General features: G+C 37.7%; 1 protein-coding gene across 1 annotated transcript in view; it reads left to right on the plus strand.

Annotated features, from left to right (window-relative positions):
• KCND2 (potassium voltage-gated channel subfamily D member 2) overlaps positions 1 to 22612 on the plus strand; it is a 371801-nt gene that overhangs the window by 320217 nt on the left and 28972 nt on the right. Inside the window, exons 2-3 of the mRNA XM_083182817.1 lie at positions 12501 to 12663; positions 16689 to 16784. Coding sequence (XP_083038943.1) covers positions 12501 to 12663; positions 16689 to 16784 — 259 coding nt within the window. The remainder of the gene's footprint in view (positions 1 to 12500; positions 12664 to 16688; positions 16785 to 22612) is intronic.

Consider the following 22612-nt stretch of genomic DNA (forward strand, 5'->3'; position numbering starts at 1 on the left):
CCCCCTTCCCACAGCCCCTGAATTGTGGTAGAAAGTAGGTATAGAAACATAGTATAGTAGAGAGTAGGTATAGAAACAGTCCACGATCATCAAAAACAAATTGGTTCATCATAGGGGACTCTGGACACTCATAGCCCCCCCCCCCCCCCCCCCATGTGTACCACTAGTATTTAGTCACTGTGGGCACGATGAACTGTGCATTGCATTGTGGATTCCATCAATAGACCACACACTTACACCAACATATGACAAGTGTGCCTTCCTTTACTATTTTGACTATCACTACTCTTTTGAAAAAAAATCTTATTTAAAAAAAGTTCAAAAAGGTGCTTTAGCTATTATTACTCTGTATTCTCTTTATATCACATAGTTGGGTACAAATATGTTATTGTCATTGTGGCACGCTCATTAGGTAACCTAGGCATTCACTAGGTGGTTACGGTTAAATGGCACTTATCCAATGTTTCTAATGAACCTGTCGCACCTTCACATGATGCAGGTGCTGATATGGGGGAGCAAGGGGAACACATTACCCATGGAGGGAGTGAGGGACATTACCTCTGAGGTGGACTTTATAAACTATACTTACTGCCAAGGTGCGATGTTTTTCTACACCTTCTCTCCTTGGTGGCCAATAATATCGGAAACATCACATAACATTTTAAGCCACAATTAGAAAAAAAATCTTACACTATATACAATTTAAATGTTATCAAGCAATGCAGAAAATCAGATAATGCAGACTACTCTGACTGACCCCATTCTAAGTATAAGTATATTTAGTATTTGCAATGAAACATTGTTTTGTTTCATTGCAAAACTCAATTTGCACAAAATTTCCCAGCAACATTCGATAGTCATGAATGCCTTCAAGAGACTTTTTCATATTGTAATAATAAGTATCACAATTTGGTAAGCTTCTCAAGCTTATAACACCTAATATGTTTTTATGTTATTATGATATGTAATGTTATTATGTTGATAATACCCTGTCCGAGCTACCTAGCAGAGCAGAACTTATGCTTTAGAAATATTGACATTAGATTATGCAGTATACATTTTTTTGTGCCTGAGGGTTGTAAAGATACAACTAGCTGGTGATATGGGAGACTGGAGCTGCATAGAATGGCATTAATATATTATTCTGGGGATAATTTGCCTATTTCTCAGTTGAGTTACTAGAACAATGCAATATGCTAATTCTCATCCAGTATATTTTCTCAGTATTTATTATTTTATACACTAAAGTTATATCAGTGAGCACATGTATGTGTCGGTCACTATCCATCTATACAAAAGTAAGGTTTTACTATAACGTTTCCAATGCAGCTGGACTAAAACTAAAATTTAATTAATTAAGGCATTTTTGAATATATTTTACTTAATTCATAGTAACTTCTTTCATGGCAATGCTACATTTACTAACAAAGGGCAAACATGGAGCAACTGAAAAAACTATTACTTTCACTCTCTAAGTGCCTTATTCTAGTTCACTCTTTCTGACAAAATCCTTCTTAAGCCGTGTACACAAGTCAGCAATAGGGGCTAATATCGCTGGGAATATGGTCGCTGGCAACCATATTGCCAGTGATGGGAGTGTGCCCTGGCGATAAATCGCTGGGTGTGCGCTCCTGTTTTCAGCCCCGTTACAATCGCTGGTCGCAGGAGCGAGCTCCTGCGACCAGTTGATTACCTCTGCGGCACCACCGGCAGAGGTTTCTTTTCATCAGCGACCATCTCTGGTCGCCGATGAAAAGGGGGCATTGAGCGATATATTGCTCAGCAATATATTGCTAGCAATATATTGCTGAGCAATATATCTCCCCCGTGTACGCACCTTTAGATGGACAAAACCATGTGCACTGCAGGTGGGGCAGATGTTACTTGTGCAGAGAGAATTAGATTTGAGTGGGATTTTACTTCAAAGTGGGATCTACAGTATATTGCAGTGTAAAAATAAAGCAGCCAGTATTTACCCTGCACAGAAACAAAATAACTCACCCAAATCTAATTCTAAGTTACAATAGATATATCATTACTATATTCTTGACAACACTTAGGCACCTATTAAAGATTTGGGGTTCCGTTACCCATTGGATCAGCTGAGTACACATCATCTGATGAATACCGAGCTTCAGTACAGGACAGAGAACAGGTACAATTATAACATTACATTTTTTATTAGGTTTTTGGTTGCATAAAGCACATTGGGGCAGCTGTGTTAACCTTCGGAAAGTAGAAGGTGATGACTCACCTGAAAATTACAATAAGGAGTTGATTGGCTGGTGCGTTATCACCTTCTACTTTATTACCACTTTCTCTCTTCACCAGGCTTAATACATCTGCCCCATTGTTTCTTAGCAATATTAATTTACTTTCTCAAAAATAAGAGAAAGTTATTAGGTGGTCCGAAGGTGTCATTATTAAAAATATCAAATGTAAATATAATTGCATTATAAATATAAACAAGCATTAAAGTAAAATAAAATTAAATATTTAGATACAGGTTTTCCAGTAACATACAGTACAGTATTTATCACTATACTATCGAAATGCTTCATGAAATAAGTACAGAGTCCGTAAAATAAATCATGCACTTACTTGGTTCCTGGTTTTCTTTTAGTATAAATTTATATTTGGTACTTGCAAAATACATTAAAGTACATTAACATAGGTATATTAAAAAATAAGTAATGCTTAATTAATTTTAAAACGCCTCATAAAATATGACTAGATAGGGCAAGAGGAAATTTATTTGTAGTGCTCAGCGCCCAATAACCACAACCTGGAAGTACAGTACTGTATGTACAAAATGATCACTATAACCAAATGAACACATTCCACTCCTTGATTCTAATTAGAAGATCTTGGGACATATGTATCAATTAATATTTGTGGGGTAACCACAAATATTATGTACCCCTATACTCCGGTTGGGAATGTATGGAAAATGAAATATCATAATGTTTCATCTGCAAGTAAAAAAGAAGAACCAGGGACTGCAGAGATTCATGGCTACCATGAGCAAGTTTCTCTGATGAAGTACAGCAGCATGTACTGTATTAAGTCACGTATTGAGATAATTCCTGTGCTAGGCTAGGTGTAGTAATAATACAGCTGATAGTAGTAAGGAAAGGTGTCATTGGTTTACTACAGTATATTGTGAGCAGAGCAGTGAGTCCAACCTTTTATGCCTTTTACAGCTCATTGAGCATTTTTGTACATGTACAGTACTGTATGGTTTCTAGTGTAAGTTAAATAATGTTTATGCTGCTTAATAGAGCAGAGCGTGTAACCATAAGCAGCAAGAAATATAACCAGTACTGAAAAGATGGCGGAATGCCTATTTATTGCTCATCTAATGAGAAAAGTGTCCGCATTATATATGCAAATAGGATTTACATACACAACCCACAACTGTCTCAAAATGTGTCTGAAACATACAGTGCAGCAGATATATTAAGCCATATAGTGGTAATAAAGTGATGATAAAGTGGAAGGTGATGATTAACCAGCCAATCACCTCCTGTCATTTTTCAAACTCAGCTGATTGGGTGGTGCGTTATCACCTTCCACTTTATCACCGCATAGCACCACTTTATCACCGCATAACACCACTTTATCACCGCATAACACCACTTTATCACTTTACCAGGCTTAGGGATAGATTTATGAACTGTCGAAGCGGGGCATATGCGCTATCCCTGTGCGCTAAAGCAGGGGATAGCACTTCCCCTGATATATCACACTGAGATGCGGGTGATTAGTATGCCACGGTATGGTGCAGGAGGGATAACGTTTATTTGTTATTTGAATGCGGGCGCCCAGCTCATACCTTATTTATGAAGGTGCCGAGTTACCATGTGCTCCTCCTCTAACGTCCAGTACATAGCGCCAGTTTTTTCTGGCGCTATGTAATCCTTAATCACTTTTTTTGTTCATTTCAATTAACTTTATTGGTCCTCTCCCCGGCTGACAGTGTTCTCTCTCCCCGGCGCCTGTTGGTCCCGCCATCCGATGGATGTATCTGCGCATGCGCCGGGTACACATAGCAAGACAAGCTAACTGGCGCATGCGCAGTACTTGGCAGCAGGGGGGAACACACCTACATTATGGGAGGAAGCGTATCCCCATCAGCAGGGGATAACGCACTCCCATAACTTACACTAGACTGATAATACATACGGGCGAATTGCAGGTGAGCTTTACCGCAATAAAGTGGTGAAGCGAAACTGCATCCATAAGGAACGTGATGGACCTATTGATAAATCTACCCCAAGATGTGCAATCCAGTTTGTGCTGGACTGCACAGTGAACAGTCACAGAATGTGTGTGCAATCTTACAGTTGCTTAGCAATAATCCAGGTGCTTTCTAACAGTGGGGGTGATTTTGGTTGAGATGCAAACCTGGAGAATTTGTACCACCCGCACAAACACACACACACACACACCCCGCACGTGCGCATGCCAATTTCCCCGCATGGTTGCAAATGGATGTTTAGCATAAACATCCATTTCCAGCCTTGCGTGGTGTGGGGACAAAATTATTCAATGGTCATCAACCATCAAATGATTTTGCAGATGCTCGCAGATGTAAGATGTGGGCGCCCTGTATGAGAAGCAGCCAGGCAGTTGACATCCACTGACGTCAGCTGCCCACCCCCAGCACCAGTGTCACCAGCCCATTCACATAGGAACGCCCAGTGTCTTTATGTGAACGCCCATGAAACGCTGGGCGTTCCCATGGGCGCAGCCCATCGCTGCTGCCCCACGCCCCCAGCCCGCACTGCTAGGTGTGAACGGGAAGGTGAACAAGCAGTTTGCTGCACCCGCTCGCACTGAGAGGCTGCACATGCCCATAACAGTTTATGCAAATGCGCAGTCGTTCACCTTCGCTCCCCTGCGGGAACACACAGGGGAGTGTACAAACCAGAATAAGGTCCAGTATGTATTACAATCTGCTTATTCCAATGTAATGTAAAATAACATTGTTTGTCTAAGTTTTCTGTGTTCTATGCATGTCAGGCAATTAATTGCTGTTGTACAAGTCATATAGCAATAAAATGCACAAACACATATTTTTCAGTTTGTAAATACTGAACCAGTGATTAAAGGGTAACTGTCCTTAAAATATGGTTTCAATCATAAGGCCAATTAGGTTTCCATAGCAAACATGCCAGCAGCAGCAAGAAGGGTACTGTGTTGGAGCCTTGGCTAGACTATGATGAGTCACTTTTCAGAATGCAGTGCCCTCTATGAAAATAGATATTACCATATAACTGCTAATGATAGTTCACAGTTGGCTTACTGTAATTGCTGTGCATGTTTATGTAGTTTCTAACTAGAAATCAGTGACACGCATTACCAACGTATCAACATATATTTGTTGCCAAACAAGGTAAAAATATATTTGTTGTAAAAACAAGGTTATTGTAACTCATGTGAGACATTTTGCATTTCTTTTGTGCATAAATTCCATGTGTGATATGTGAAAATGACTGTGATTTACTAAGTAAATTACTAACTTAATAATGTTGATGAACAATACAAATAGCTAATATCGCATTGGCTATATAGTTCTAATGTTATTTTGCACTTTGAGCAATGCACCTTTTTTAATGCTTGTATTACAAAAATGCAAAGCAAAAAAGTGTATTATTATTGTCTTATATTTATACAGCGCCACAAAGGATCTGCAGCACCAAATTACAGAGTATATTAATAAACAAAACAGTGACCTACAGTTGAATACAATAGAGGACAACGACAGGATACATAACCATAGCTGCATTAGCAGATGGCACTGACATAGTTATCAGCGTGGCAGAAAACAGCGGGATTTGGTGCTGTCAAAGATGGTTTAAGTAAGAGAAGGAAAAGCACATGAGGGAAGAGGGCCCTGCTCCTGAGAACTTACATTCTGACTACTTTTTCGCAAAGCATGCATATTTAGAGCAAAAGAAAATAGATAAGCAAGCAAGTTCTCCTGCTCAGAATGCATGAAGTTTGTTACACTGCTAGAAATAATGAATCAGATAGGCACACACTATTTAATGAATCAGATAGGCACACACTATTTAATGAATCAGATAGGCACACACTATTTAATGAATCAGATAGGCACACACTATTTAAGGTACATTTTGTCAAATAGGGTCTGATTCTAAATCATACACAAATTGACTGTAATTGCACTCAGATCTATTAGTATATGCTAGTATTCATTCATCTAATTGGGAGGATCAGTGCATGTGCAAGAGAAAATCCATGCCACCCAGAAAGATATATCAGACGCAAGCTTCTCTTCCCTGTACACATTACTCATAATTGCAGAGACTTTGATACATGCCCACAACACTCCTATGATACTCCCACAAATCAGGGTGGTTACGTGCAATTGCATTGTCACCACACCCCGAAACACCTTATTTCACAAATACATGTTGTGTCTTCACTAGAATAGTATGGACACAAAGAATCAGAATCATAGCGTAGATCAAAAACATGTTTATAGAAAACTTTCCATTGGGATCTGGATGAAAGTTTGACAATATCTGTGTCGACATGCACATGGTCCACACTGACGAAAGGATGATGCAAGTAAAAGGTGGGCCAACACATAAAAAAAATGTTTTATACTTTACCATCCATGTGGACTCTGACTGGGTACTGTTTATGTATCCACCTCCATCTTCGCGGTGGATACTTATTTATCGCTAATGGTAACACATCTTCTTCAGTAGCAGGTATACTTACTGAAGCCAGGTCTTCCTAGTTCCTTACTGTATGTCACATATATCAGATTACTCTTCGGAAGCCTCCTTTCCATGGAAAAGAAAGAGGAACCTGGAATAAACACCATCTTTAGAATGAGATCAAGGTCCATAGACCGTGCATGGTTGGTCCAGAGGATTTTACCTTTAATATTTTCTTAAGAATATAGGATCTATTCATTTACGCGCCTGTTTTCACTATATATCTCATGATATTGATGCATTATATAGTTGTTAAAAGTAGAAATTCACAAATACTTACCTGCCTTGCCAGAAGCGATAAAAAAGACAGTCCTGCCATGCTCCATTGAAGTTCGGTACTTGTATTTTCTGTGTTTTTGGCTGCTAGGACCTGACTGTGCATGTGGTGGCAATGCATTGGTACTCGGAACAACAGCTGAGGATTATACAGCTGCTGCATTGCTAAACTGAGAATCTGGATTTCTGCAGTGTGGGTATGGGTCAACAAATTTTTGACCCGAATGTCGACACAGTAGACGTGGACACCAAAAGAATGCACCGGTTCCCCTCGCTTTGCTTGCTGGGCTCGCTATGCTTAGGGCTCGGTGCCTTGCTGTGCTTGGCACACTATTATATTCTCCCTCTGACCTTTTGACTGTCGACCTTTCCATTGTTAACCTAATGAGCTGAAAAGATGTGTGCGCGCCCATCGTCAGTAATATTTTAATACCGCCGGCACACACGCGCGGGTGCTAGGATGGGTGCTCAACATTTGAATTCCCCTCTATATCACTAACGTTGTTGAGAAATGTCCATAAATAATTTCATTTTAAAATCCTTAGCCAAAGTGTTTACTGACAGAAAAAAAGAGAGAGAGTAATACTAACTTTAAGCTTCATTAGATGCTGTGAATTGTTTGTAATAAATCCAAAATATGGTTCTAAGAACTTAAATTTAAATAAAAATTCAATATCATCAACAAAGTCTCAGTATGAGTGTAGCTGTAATAAGCAATCTGTGTGTATCTGCATTCTCATATAAGACTTGTCTCTAATGGTGCTTTATGCCATCTGGTGGGCATTTTTTACTTTCTGAAACATACAGTAATATATATGCGTCCTGCAGATCCATGAGCATTACAAGATTATTTTGCAGCATTTTGTCTATTCAAAGTCCCATTACACAATATACTGTATTTTTCATTTCTCAATCAGACTGTCTCAGTCAAATACTTAACAAGAAGTGCAGTAGGTACCTGTATATTTTATCCATTGGTTTTTAAGTTATTTTTAGCTTATTGCAAAAGTAAATCAAGTACGACTTGCTCAGCAATCAGCATAAATAGATAAATGAACATCAGACTGTATATTTCCCTCACTTTAAACTCATTCAGCCTTCATCGATCAACTGCCGCTGGTTCACACACTGTGATCCTGTCAACAGCTTGGTTTATCAGCAGTATGGCACATACTGGCATGAATATGCGACCACCACCTCCTGTATCTTTGCATCAGATTAGAATCCAACAGGTCAAAATGTATAGTCAGTCAGTACCATGGTGTGGATTCATAAATTATTTGATAAATTGACCACAGATATGGTAGTTTGGCTGTATTGTAAAAGGCTGAATTGACCGTTCCTCTTTCTTATATAAAGATGGGGAGTTTTATTCATATTTATCTTTTTTATATATATATATATATATATATATATATATATATATATAGATAATAGGCAATAGAGGTCACTCACAAGATTTTCATGCTGCACGACGGCAGACTGGCAATAATGATCACAACTGACACAAGTAGTAGTGAGTCAGTGAGTCAAGGCTGAATTGACCGTTCCTCTTTCTTATATAAAGATGGGGAGTTTTATTCATATTTATCTTTTTATATATATATATATATATATATATATATATATATAATTATTTCAACTACACATTTCATATAAGCTTTCTCAACATTTAATATCTTATTTCCTCTTATACATTATATATGCTTGCCTAGGAAATATGACTAAAAGTAACTGAATATTCATAAATATACATCAGCTCAATAGTACTCATGGTATTCATGTGTTTGACATTTCATCTGTGTCAGCATTTGGAATGTCAAAGTGTTATATATATATCAACATATTTAACATGATCGACATTTTGAATGGTGGTGGTAACCTGGCCGTTTCTGGTTGTGTCAGAAAAAACTCAGGCATGCAAAGGCGATTTAAGGGAGGGTGTGTGACACCAACGCTACCCTCAATCAGTCTCTCGGTCACAGAGCTTTGGAAAGGTCAGACTTAAGATAGCCATACACTTGTCCGATTTGGCCACTTTTCACCTGATTCCAACTGATGAGGCCAAGAAATCGAGTGAAAAGCGGCCAAATCGGATGTGTTTGACATCTGATCCAATCTGATGCGACAACCTCCCGGCAGCTGGGAATGGGATTGCATGCGATATATCAAATGCATCCCTGCCACCCGGGAAGGTCCAGCTTAAGGGAATTTTTATATGCCTTCTCCCTCAGAAAAGTCGCATAAGTGTTACATTTGCCCAGACTGGGAGAATTATACGATGTTGAGTGATTTGCATACGGATGTGTGACAGGATACCGAAGAGTGACATTTTCCCAATTTCCCTCGCAGAATTACACACGGCGGATTTCCACTCTGTCTTGGCGGTGGCTAACCACTTGCTGTCATCTGTAACTTTGTAGATGAACAATCAAGTCTGAGTCAAGCCCTATATCCCATCACCCAGACTTTTAACTATCTACTGCATGTATTTTGTGTTTCAAAAAGCGTGTTCTAATTGCACATGTGCTAGACAGAGGTAGTCACCCCATATATATGTTGCAATGATGATGATGCAAGGATGATATATACTAGGGTTTTTACTGATTCAATAAATAGCCCTATTGTTTTGAATCGTGAACTTGTAAAACTAGACCCTTACTTGGCATACGTCATTGCAACACTACATGTTCTAGAGTGCAATTTTTAAAAGTGTAATTAATTAACCAATTTATTAATTAATCAAGCAATTTGCAACAACAGCAATACATGATGTGACTAAAAGCAAAGCATACAGAAAGAGGTGAAGTTTTTCTGTCTATAGTCTTATGTATTTATATTGCAATTGTAATTACTATAAAAAATAAAATAATTCCTGCTCATTGTGCTGACAAACCGGTATTATACATTGCTCTTTTTAATATTTGCATTTATTTCAAAACATAAAAAGTGGAAAAGAGGAAAATGGGAAGGATTTGAAGAGAAAATAAATACATTCAGAACACACAATCGCACCTTTTTATACATCAAACATAAGCTGGCTGAAGGTGTCATTTTTCAATCACAAGTAGCTTTATAGACTATAGAAAGCATGCAATAAGGACATTCCATGGTCATGTATTGTTCCCCATCTTTGCAATGTATTAATGCAGCTAAACCCCATAATAGTGTGTAATCAAGGTAGAGGCGGGGGATGTAAAGTATGGGCAACCCTTTGTTTCCATGTCAGTCCTACTGTGCACATCAGCAAATACTGAGGAAATCATGGAGCTGTGTGTTGTTTCCTTAATTGTATTATACAGTAGCTTCCTTTGCAGCAATGAGCATATGACCAAACATGTATCTGTGATAGCGTCTGGTAAGCTCTGTGACAGAACCATGGGGCAGGTGTATTAAGTCTGGTAAAGTAATAAAGTGGTTATAAAGTGGAATGTGACAATGCAGTCACTAAGCTCCAAACTGTAATTTTCAAACACATGTTGTAACTTGACAGTTAGGAGCTGTTTTCTGGTGCATTATCACATCTACTTTAACACTTCACCATGCTTAATATATATGCTCCCATGTCTGTTATGTGGGGGAAATTAATACCCATTTCATATAAAAAATGCCGGGTCACTCCCAGGATTTGAACACGGGTCCGTCCCAGGAAGCCACACTGGGGCAGAGCAGCAGCATGTCATCGGGGATGGGGGAGGAGGCAGCACTTGGAGCTGATACTGCCTCCTCTCTATAGTGTAAATAATACCCAGGTCACTGGACCCAGGTTACCCGTTTACACTAACCAAAAACCCAGGTCCGATCCTTTAACCCAGGTTGCTGGACCAAGGTTTTTCAAGTTGTCGCTTTCACACCACAGAGTCACCCAGTTCTGACCTTTGTTATTTGTGTGGTTAAAACATTTTAACCTGTTAATAAAGATGTTTCTTTAATTATTGTCTGTTGCATTGGAGAAAGATAAAATAAATATAGATAAAGTATAAAGCCAACTAGCTCCTAGCGGCCATGTTACAGATGGTGTATGAAAACTGGCAGTTAGGATCATGAGCTCCCAGGATTTTTTTCATACAAAATTGATATTAAATGCATAATGTAAGATTAGGCTTTAGAAGTTTTGCTATCCCTCCCATAATGCGTATGTGGGTTTTCAAAAATGAAGATGTTGTCATAACAGTTAGTTTCTCCTTAACATAGATCTAGCATCTTCTAGAAGATATTAGCTAAAAGTAATATATACCCTTCTGAAACCCCCACTTTTGTGAATATCCCCCTAAAGGTATGAATCATAGCCTTAAAGGTAGATGAGGAAAATATGCTAATGTTTTAAGCAACCATAGCAAATATGTTATGGGAAAGTTCCCTGCACAGAGCTCTCTAGAGGAATCCATGGTTTGGGAGTTGCAGAGGGCATCCAATAATGTACTTCAGTGAATAAACAGCAAATTTGATACATTTCCCATTTCGGAAGTGCTACATTCTCTTCCAAATTAATGGTATCAGACTTTTCCTGGATAATGTGGCTCACCAGTTCATCCACACATAAGCCTTAATAATAAAGTAAAACCAATGAAAACAGTACGTTGGGAACAATGTGTGGTTGGATCTAAACAGTTATACAGTATTATCTTAAGGAGTCCAGACACATTGCGATAACAGTGTGCAATGCGACGCGTTAGGGCGGATCGCATCGCAACACATGCGTTTTGCGTACGATATGATCCGCAGGCAGTACAAAAAGTATGTGCAGCACATACTTTTTGTACTGTGCGATACACTTATCGCAACGTGTATGGGCACCTTTAGAGTTTCATGAGATTTATCCTTCTGTTAACTTGCCTACCTAGGAGAACTCGACATTTTCATGTGTCGATCACTGCCATGTAGACCTTTTTCTTGTGTTGACCTTTTCTCTATGTCAACCTTGTGCTTGTCGACCATATGGTGATGACCTATTATTGACTTTCAACTAGATACAGTTGACCCATCAACCAGAAACTGGGAGTGCTCAGGTTGCAAATAGAGCATTATCTGCATCAGGAACAATTTATCATTGAAATCCTTGACTATAGTGCTACTTATACCAAGCTTTTTTTTCTATTGGACTTCCCTTAATGCGAGACTTGTAGAGCCTGTTTACACCTGCTTAATAAAGTTGGATCTTATGACACTGTAAAGATCTAAGCAAAATGCGTATTCCTTTTACTACTGAATATGTCTATCAACTTTTTCCAAATGGGAAACTTGGCACAGCCTTTTCTTTTGTACTTTATGAATCCAGACCCAATACATACAAAAATGTTCCAGTTATTTTACTAAAAACATGCTTTGATGTTGTATTCTGCTTCATTTTAGATATTAATGAACTGTATTATAAAATAAATGTTGTTTTGCTTCATTTATTTAAAGTATTTAAATTGTACTTTGATGTCATTTGAATGCTAATTACATTTGTTGTCTTGGTTTCTGCAGGTATGGCGATATGGTTCCAAAGACAATAGCTGGAAAGATTTTCGGTTCCATTTGTTCTTTGAGTGGTGTGTTGGTCATTGCATTACCAGTTCCTGTAATCGTTTCCAACTTTAGCCGGATCTACCACCAGAATCAACGAGCAGACAAACGCAGAGCACAAAAGGTAATAGAAAAAAAAGAATTACTTACATATATATATATATATATATATATATCTATACCTTATTTTCTATTTAAAAACAAAAAAAATATTAACAAAGTATATGTAAAATGTGTATTCACTTAGCAGCAAAGCATACTGGGTGTAGAAACAGAGTGTATTGAGAAGGATGCATTGACTGCAAAATGTAATCTAAGTGCTTTAATCAATCTTTCAGCAGGAAAAGTGCCACAGTTGGCCTCACACGGAAGTACAGTACTGTAATGCAAAGATTGTCATGTTCAGGACTCAGCAGACACACACAGGATAGGATTTGTGTATACTAGCGCATAAGCACAGTTGATTTAATCATTATTGTTTAATACATACATTAGCTGAAATCAGGACAATGTTAAATCTAGCCACCACAGAGTACTATTGTGTAAGGCAAAGCTGAATATGTACAGTAGCCAGTGTAAAAAATTAACTATTTTAAATGCAGGTTTTAGACAACATTTATGTCACATGAATGTTCTTATTTTATGTCAAACAAGTAAATATATACGACCTTAATCTATCTAACATAAATGTGTAACTCTTTTTTAACATTGCTGACAATCACCAACCAGGCCTATCAGGTCAGTACAATTTCTGGGACCCAAACATTTAATTGTCAGACTTAATTTCCCAAACCTCAATATTGTTTGCCTTATTAGATCGCTCCGTCCAACCCAAAAGGCATTGATAATTATAATCAGTATCAATAGTCTTCAAGGCCACACTGACACAACCAGCAAAGCTACAGTACAAGGTACAGTAGCTTAGAGATTGCTAAGAAATTAGAATCACACAAAGTGATCCCAAATTAATCGTTTTTAACACAATCCTTCTTTAAACATACATTGCAACAGTTAACACATTTCAGACCTGTTCATCATAAACCGTCCTAGTATTTAGAGTTAAAAGTATTTTCTGTAAAACAATCAATGACTTTTATTAAAGTAGTTTAAAAAGTTCTTAGTCACCAACGTGGAGATCTATAAAAATAAGTCTTTCATGATTAGGCATTTGGGCTTCAGTGTTATTGACTCTACTTCAGTGTTGATATCTGATTTTAGTCTAAGTCAATGAATGTTTCACCACAGTGGCAAGGTAGAGAGACACAAGCTGCCACAGGAATACTGTGAACAATTACTTTCCCACTTTTAACTAGGATCTCCACTGCTGTGCTGATACATCAGCCATATGAGCGTCTAGGGAGTAATTTATGAACAAATCAATTTGCCTTTCTAAAAAACCAGATGTCAAAGTGCTAGCAGTTAATTCTCTCTTTTAAGAGAAAGACATATAAGAAACAGCGAAGAAATTGGACTCCATGAAAAAAAAAAATTGGCTGACATTTCAAGAGAATATACTTCTAATTAATGTTGCTATAATAATTTATTTCACTATAGGAATGAGGCCTGAGAAATAAAACCTCACATTTCCTCTATTGCAGCTTGTAATTGACGTGATTTCTGCATTACCCATACTACGTAATTAGCAGCTAGTTGCTTCTTGACATGTAAAATGTACATTTTGTAACTAATAGGAGTTGCAGTCAATGAAGGGTATGTATAGTACGTTAGCATACTTTCCTTCACATTTTTCTTCAAATTAAAGTTAAGTTACATTAAAATCTGAAAACCATATATATGAAGAGTTTAGTACATTATACGGTAATACTAAATGCTGGAACGTGACCAGGGCTGGATTTAATGGCCGAATGGGCCTGGAGCTGAAAATGTTTAAGGGCCTATTAAGAGAAGTGGATGGGGTGAGGCCAATTTCATATAGGCTTGTAGAGCCCCTACACTATAAGTCCCAATATATCCCTAAATATATAGAAATACAAAAAAAAAGGAAATGTGTAAAATAGAAATGCAATTTTAATACTTATGATTATGGCCAACCATGTGGCCAGCTGGTATCTATTGATCATCATGTTGCCATGATGATGGTCCAATTTTTATGTGGACGTCTGGGGCTGTTAATCTGTCACTGATGGTGACATTCCTATGTTCAGCCCGATGTCTGGAGCAATGCTGTTATAAGGGGTACGGATAACCCCAATGTTGGTTAAAAAAAAAACATTAACTCAATAATAGAGAGGGTTTCAGTGCTGAGCAAACTTTTGGGGGACATGTTCAATCAGGGAGAAAGTCAGATCCCAGATTAGCAGAGTTCAGTATTATGCAATTCAATTTTGGTGGAGTAATCCTTTGTAGAATCCAATATTAATATTACATTATTATTATAATGATTTTATCACAAATTTAAATATTTATACTAAGCATCCATCCGTAAACACATACTGCATACAATACGTATAAACTATATTCACATACATTTTATTCCATTCAAATAAAAATTAAATTTTTTTTATAACTAACATAACATATTTTGTAATATCAAGTCAAAAAAGCTATAAACATTATTTTTAAGTAATTTCAAATGAAAAAAACCAGACACTAATTGATCATATAAGCTCCCTTTGTATACGTGGTAGAAGAAATGTTAGTTGCATTTACAGCATTGAGTCTGTTTGGGTAAGTCTTTACCAGCTTTACACATCTGGATGCTGACATTTTCACCCATTTTTATTTGCAAGTGTTTGACCTCCATCAGGTTGGATGAGGACCATTGGTGAACATTAGTTTTAGTCATTTCTTATATATATATATATTTTTTTGTTGAAGACAATCCAAGGCACCTTTTGCTGTGTGCTTTGGGTTGTTGTCCTGATGGTATCCTTGCGTTCTTTCAGGCTGAAGTTTTCCACCAAGATTTTTTAATTTCATGTTTGAACCATTCTGAGCAGTTATAACAAAATTCCAAGTCCCTGAATTCAAGAACATCCCAGTAGCATTATGTCCTTCCATCATGAGTCATAATAGGGATAGAATACTCGGGATGATGACAGGTTTGGCTCATGCCAAAGATTGCCTAGCATTGCGGCATACAATTTCAATTTTAGTTTTATCAGACCATAGACTCTTCCTCTGACGGTCTCTCTTTATGGTAAGCTAAAGGAGATGTTTTATGTGAGTCAATGGTTCTCTTTTGGCCCTCTCATTATCATCATCCTCAATTTTTCTTTTATGAGGGGCCGTACTATCAGCAATATTCAAAACAAAACAGATTAATATACTGTAGAATCTATTCCACTACAAGATAAGACAAAAATACTGTAGCTATTAATATAAAGAAGTATGTAAATAAGCCTTTACATTAAGAGTGGACGAAGATGTGACAAAAATAGGGCTCTAACATAGTTATTTTTGGGAGTCCCGACATTTGTTCAATGGACAATTTCTCCTGTATCTGTCAGGGAAAGTGTAACTCTGCAAGAGTTGCCATAAGCCATCAAAGTGCTATTATTAATGATCAATTGTAGTCATTAGCCTATTTCACAGTTGCGCTGTATTCTCACTATGTATGATAGACAAGACAGTGCTCTGTGGGGTAATTAAAGTCTTTGAAATCATATATCTGTATCCTGTCTTTAATTAACCTTTTGTCAGATTTTCTTTAAATATTCATTTGCCTTCATGAGGAAGCTTGTTTGGAAATGCACTAACTGACTATGGGACTTCTCACATATAGTTGTGCTGATTTGTTTTTAATACATTATAGATTATAATCCCTTTTTTAATGTGACCTCTGACCACATCGGAAGAATCAGGTTTATTTGGCTGTATTTGAATAAAATAGGTAAACATTTTGTCGTAATTTTTTGTTGTTTTTATTTTAAATGAATAATTCCCTTGGTGTTTCTGTATCATTCATTTCCCTGCATGTCAGTGTATCCACTGTTTTGATATAGGTGGGAAAGAACAACCTCTAAGAGCTTATCCGAATGCTCACAGCATTCGGATAAGCTTTACGCAACTACGTATTTGTATGCGGACATCATAAATTGATAAAAACATACATAATGACATAACATCATTTAAAGATAAATATATATTTGGATATGTCTGTACTTATATTATTTTTTTATTTTACAGAAAGCAAGACTTGCAAGAATCCGGGTGGCAAAAAGTGGAAGTGCTAATGCCTTCTTACAAAGCAAGCGCAATGGCTTGTTAAATGAGACTGTTCAGGTGAAGTTCAGTTTTATCTTTCTTCATTTCTGCTGTTTACAGAGTGCAAATATAGAAGAGAATAAACCAATTTCCTACAGCAAACCCAAATGGTCTCTGCCTGAAGGACATTGCAGTGTTTATTCTGCGTACAATGGAATTAGTGAATGCAGAAGTAACTGAAAGAGTTCTAAACATCTATAATTGATTACCTAAGGCAGTATTTTAGATTAGCAACTGGGATATATAGTATGTGTCTAGTGTAAATTGCATTTCTGGTTACTAAGACCATTAAAGCTAGCAGTTTTATTTGATAAGCAAGTGTAAACCCACCTGCAAATGGGATATACTTGTTGACCCCTTCTTGCAGCTGAGAATAAGTGAGTGTGGATGATTCTCCTCAGGCAAATACTGCCTGAAAATGTACATGAAAATCACCCTTTATAATCATCTGAACAAGGAAAAAAGTAAAAATCAATAGCGGTTCTTTTCTGCCATTATAACCATCAGGGCACACTGCTACACAGGCCCCAGTCTCATTAAGCCTATAAAACAGGAATAATATATCCCGTCCTGAAGAATGGTATTGAGTACTGCCCCCCCCACACACACACACACACACACACACACACACACCTTTGCTGGTCTGCCCAAATGCTACAGCATGTAGATGATGCTGCAGCTTATGGGGCAGTGTGCAATATCAAAAAACCAATTGTGCTCATGTGCAGAATGGGTCTTGCACCTGTACAGCCCCGACACCATTGGGTTTCTACGTAAAGCATCAATATTTTCATGTCCATTCAAGTTATCCATGGAACTCCTGTATGATTACAGCTAAGTAGGGTCTCCTATAATGTTCTGATGTGTAAATAATTATCTTCACGTTCTAATTCTCACTCAGATCAGAAAGATGCCTACAGTCTAAGTAAGGTCATAAATGAACATAGCATACTACAACCTATGTACCTTACCTAAGATAAAAACTTGAATGCATGGAATGTAAATTAAGCAGGCTATGGCTTTTATTTAATATATTATGAATTAAAATTGTATAGGTGGCCAAGAAAGGATTTCCTCTCTGCCGTAGTCAAACTGATTTGGGCTTAGTTATACTGGGCAAAAACTTCTAAGGATAAGCCCAGGTCCCCACTTTAGCATAAGCGAGGTGCACCACAAATATGAGTTACAACTCACTGGCCACATAGAAGCAGTGCATTCCTGCCAAAGCTGGGTTCATTGAACCACATCTCACTGCTGAGAGAATGGAAAGATCACCCCTATTGTAGCAATCAAAGAACCATAGAAAATAGTCTACGGAATCACTAAAAGATGCACCATCTGGGCAGAAAAGGCACGTCATCATAAACCAAGAAGGGGTTCATTAATGTCATAGTTAGGCTAATTGTATACTTGACCACATAAGCATTAACTTTCCATCGATAAACCATGGCTGCACTGCAGTGACATCTATAGACCTGACATTAAAAAATTTTGGACCAAAAAAATCTAAATGGGACACTGAACTCTACCGAGTCATTCTTACTGCAGAGATTATGGCCGCCCCAATGACTTTACCAAGGTAACTTCCCTATATGAAAAACTATTAAATAGGATGAACCCATTATTCTACAGTGTCTACATTGAAGGGTAAGATGCCATCCCATTGTAAACCCTTACACCCATCAACTTAACCAATGATTACCCAAAGGAGCAGCCAACCTAGTGGGCAAAGGGAACTGAGACACCTTTAGGTGAAATATTGAACTTCAAAACAGATGTATTAAACATTCATGAAATTAGTCTGTAAAACAAGGGTAAACAACATAGTACAGTATATAAAAATACAAAAAACTGTACGCAGCTCTGAAAACCTATGGGGAAGTAAAGGGATGCAAGGGAGCACAAGAGGAATTATCAACCTTGGAAATTCCAACAGCCAATAAGGTTCTGTTTGAGGTAAACAATTAGGTCAATCCCTTCAATACCCCTCTAATATTGGTGAGCAATTTTTCTGGGTCAATCCAGCAAGGAGCTATGAATATATTTTTATAAGCTGCAAAAGTTCTGTGATGCAACACTTGGATATCTTCAACAGAGTGACCAGATTCAGCAGTTCCACTGGCAGCTCTAAACCTGAACAATGGGTTTTATTAAAGGAGGCATTTAATCCAAGCTCCAGTAAAATGGCACTTATTAAACCGTGAAAAAAGTGCAGAAATACAGGTGGATGCAGCAATGTACTGTGGCCCAACAATCAGATTGTATACACTGCTGAAAGTCATGGGTAAACAGAGTAATAAACTGCTTGTGACCCAGCTAATCTGTTTTAATCCCAGACCTATAACCCAACAACTAGTTTGTAATGTATCAGTAAGTGTTAGTAAATGTGTTAGAGCAATGAACTAAATCACCAATACAATAATTATTGACCCACCTAAACCATAAAAACCGAACTGCAAAAAAACACTTTCAGTGTTTAAAGCAATTCCTGAATTTGTGTTGATTATCTGAGGGCCCAGAGATTGAGCTACTCCTTGACACTAAACTGATTCTGTCATGCTTGTGTACAACAAAAAGCTAGAATCTTACCAACACATAAAAGACCCACCACATCAGTATCATTTGTCCAACCCTGATTATATTCCAGCTGAGTCCAGGTACCATGGATGGTGGAGTCATGACTCAGACCTCATCTATACCCACAATCTGTTATACAGAAGAAGAGACAAAGGTGATAACAGAGATGAAAGAACTTCAAAATTATAAAGACTAACACAGCACAACAACAAAATTATTGGAGGCTTGAACCAAATAAAAAAATGGAGTGTAAAAGAGAATATGGGCAAGGAAAATAATGCAGGCAGAAAATCCCTTGGACCACAACATAATGTTTCCCTCCCCACACCTGATTAATTAAACACAAAAAAGAAGCTGATAAAGGGGAGGATCAGAAGGATTGTGCAAATATTCTGAGCATACTACACTGGACTATATGCGGCTGCCAATACTGTAGATCATGTAGCCAGGCTGATCACCTCGTCATAGCCAACATAAGTGGATTCTCATCTTTAAACTCTCTATGAATTATTCCATAGTACAAAGTGACTGCAGGTGTTGTTGTTTATACTTAATGATTGCATTGGTTTGTATAAGTAATGTCTTCTAGCAACTGGTGGCCAAGATGGGTCCATCTCGTCTAGGCACAAATAATCATTTATATGTTTGTGCTCGAGTATGACTTAATGAAAATATATATTTAATTATGGAATCATTATGATTACAACAACAAGAAGTTTGAAAACAATAAGTAAATAGCAGATCAACGACACTAATAATTTTTGGATAACAATGCTAATACTTTAAAAAAAAGTCTACCGGAAAACATTTTTCAAATTAACATATCTAATAAGAGAAAAAAGAGATTACTTTATATTTATATTTAATATACATATTGGCAATGGTCTGCAAGTTATAGAATTGAGAGAGATTCACCAATTTATATCATATTCTGCAGCATCATATTTATCAAAAAGTTTTTGTATAATATCCTGAAAAAATGCTGTTTTCGGGAGGCACGGGTGAATATTATATCCTTAGTTTATTAGGGGATATATCCAGAGGATAAGTACAGAAGATATCTGCAGACTAAACATTTTTGTCTGTAAAAACAGCACCCATAACTTTCTATGAAGACTGCTTAATTGCTAAATTAATTGGCCCTGACAGCTAATGCTATCTTCAGGGATGGGCTCCTTCAGGGCCATCTTGCATGTGTTTTTTTATTATGTTTGGCTGAACCTTATTTTCTTATTTCCATAACAAGAAATTACAATTATCTGGCTTAAAACTTGTTAATTAATAAATATGCTCCTTAACCCCTTCAGTGGTGTTTTTTTTTTTTGGAGCACTCCCCACTGGGCAAGTTTTTTATGGGAAGCGCTCCCTTAAAAAAATCCACCACTACCTCCCTGGGTCCGGGCAGCACCGCTGCACTGTCAATCAGCGGCTGCCCGGACCTGCACCCCCTGCGCCACGTCGCTGTCCCCGGCAGCCGGCTTGTCATAAGCCGGCGCAGGGGACTTCAATAGAAAACCCAGAGGGGAGGGGGAGGAGGAGGGAGGAGGTGGTGCGGCACTGAGTCACTGAAGGGGTAAATCCATGATAATAAATGTACTTTGAAAGAACACAAAACTGCAGTGTAAATGCACTTTTGAGATGTCCTATAGCATGCCTACTTTTGTGTCTTGCACTCATTTTTCATTATGGAAGAATGGAATGGCAGAAATGTGCATAACTAGGCCACACATCAACATTTTAGACAGGGGCCCAACAATTGCACTGTAACCTCCCAGATCCCACACTGATCTGAAAAGTACACAAATGCCTGTGTGTCTCTACTAAGAGGAACCATCTTTCTCCTTTTTAGAGCAAAACACGAGACCTCAGTGAGGGCTGTAAGTGCATAAAGGGAGGAGGGTATTGCTATACCAGAGAGTAATTTTATACAAAAATGTTTTAATAATTTTAAGCATTAAACAAAAATAGTGTACACTGAACTATCAGAAAGCAAAGGTGTAACTATCTAATACAGGTTGAGTATCCCTTATCCGAAATCTCATGGTCCCAAGCATCTTGGTTAAGAGATTTTTCTGGGTTTTGGAATATATTTTTTTAACATACTTTCCTGGTCCCCCTGATGGTCCCTCAGTGTCCCCCGGCATCCCCCGGCATCCACGGCGGCCTTCAAAATTTTCTTCAGCAGACACAGGGGTGCATTGCATAAGTTCACAGGTGCACCGGAGACGTACCCCGGCGCGCCCGCACACTCGTGCCCTCATGCAATGCACTCCTGGGACCATTGAAGAAGATCCTGAAGGCCGCCGTGGTCATCGGGGGACTTGGTGAGTATGAAAAAGGGGGGGGGGATCCGAAATATAAAAAAAAAACACAGCATTTGGAATATTTCCGATAAGAGCTCTACGTATACTGGAGACTCGATCTGTACTAAAGAAATCTGTATTTCATAATTTGAATATGTGAGACTCGGCCTATATTTATCTTTGGTTTTTATACAATAAAATAAAAATTATATTTTTATAATTAACTTATTTTTTAGTTTATTTCCGTTACATTTTAATTAATATGTTAGAATGAGCAATACGACTAATGGTATTTTCTGAAAATGCTAAATCTTCTAAAAATCTTCTAAAAGAAAACAAAGTATAACTTAGGGCCTTATTTTGGTTCATTCTTTCTGACAAAATCCTTCTTAGATGGACAAAACCATGTGCACTGCAGGGGGGGCAGATGTAACATATGCAGAGAGAATTAGATTTGGGTGAGTAATTTTGTTTCTGTGCAGGAAAAATACTGACTGATTTATTTTTACACTGCAATATAGATCTCACTTTGAAGTAAAACCCCACCCAAATCTAATTCTCTCTGCACATGTTACATCTGCCCCACCTGCAGTGCACATGGTTTTGCCCATCTAAGAAGGATTTTGTCAGAAAGAATGAACCAAAATAAGGCCCTTAATTTGGAACTGTAAAATTAAATAATTTACATTGATTTTTTATTGAAATGAGTGCAAAAGTGTGGTTCAGTATAGGGTAAGAAAATTCCTCAGCAGCAAAGGGGTCTACTAAGCTAGTTGGGATGGAGCATGCATTTAAAGTGTACCCCAGTTTATGGCTAGTGTCACAGACTTTTTTTCAAGGTACTTGAATTCTCCAGTTTGTGGAGAAAACCTTTTTCGTAATGTCCCTGCACCCTGCAATGATATAAAGTGGTTTTATTTATGTGCTAATTTTATTTATAGAATGTTACTTTACTTTTCCACATGG

The sequence above is a fragment of the Crinia signifera genome, chromosome 4, assembly GCF_055691185.1.
Source record: "Crinia signifera chromosome 4, ASM5569118v1, whole genome shotgun sequence".
NCBI lineage: Eukaryota > Metazoa > Chordata > Amphibia > Anura > Myobatrachidae > Crinia > Crinia signifera.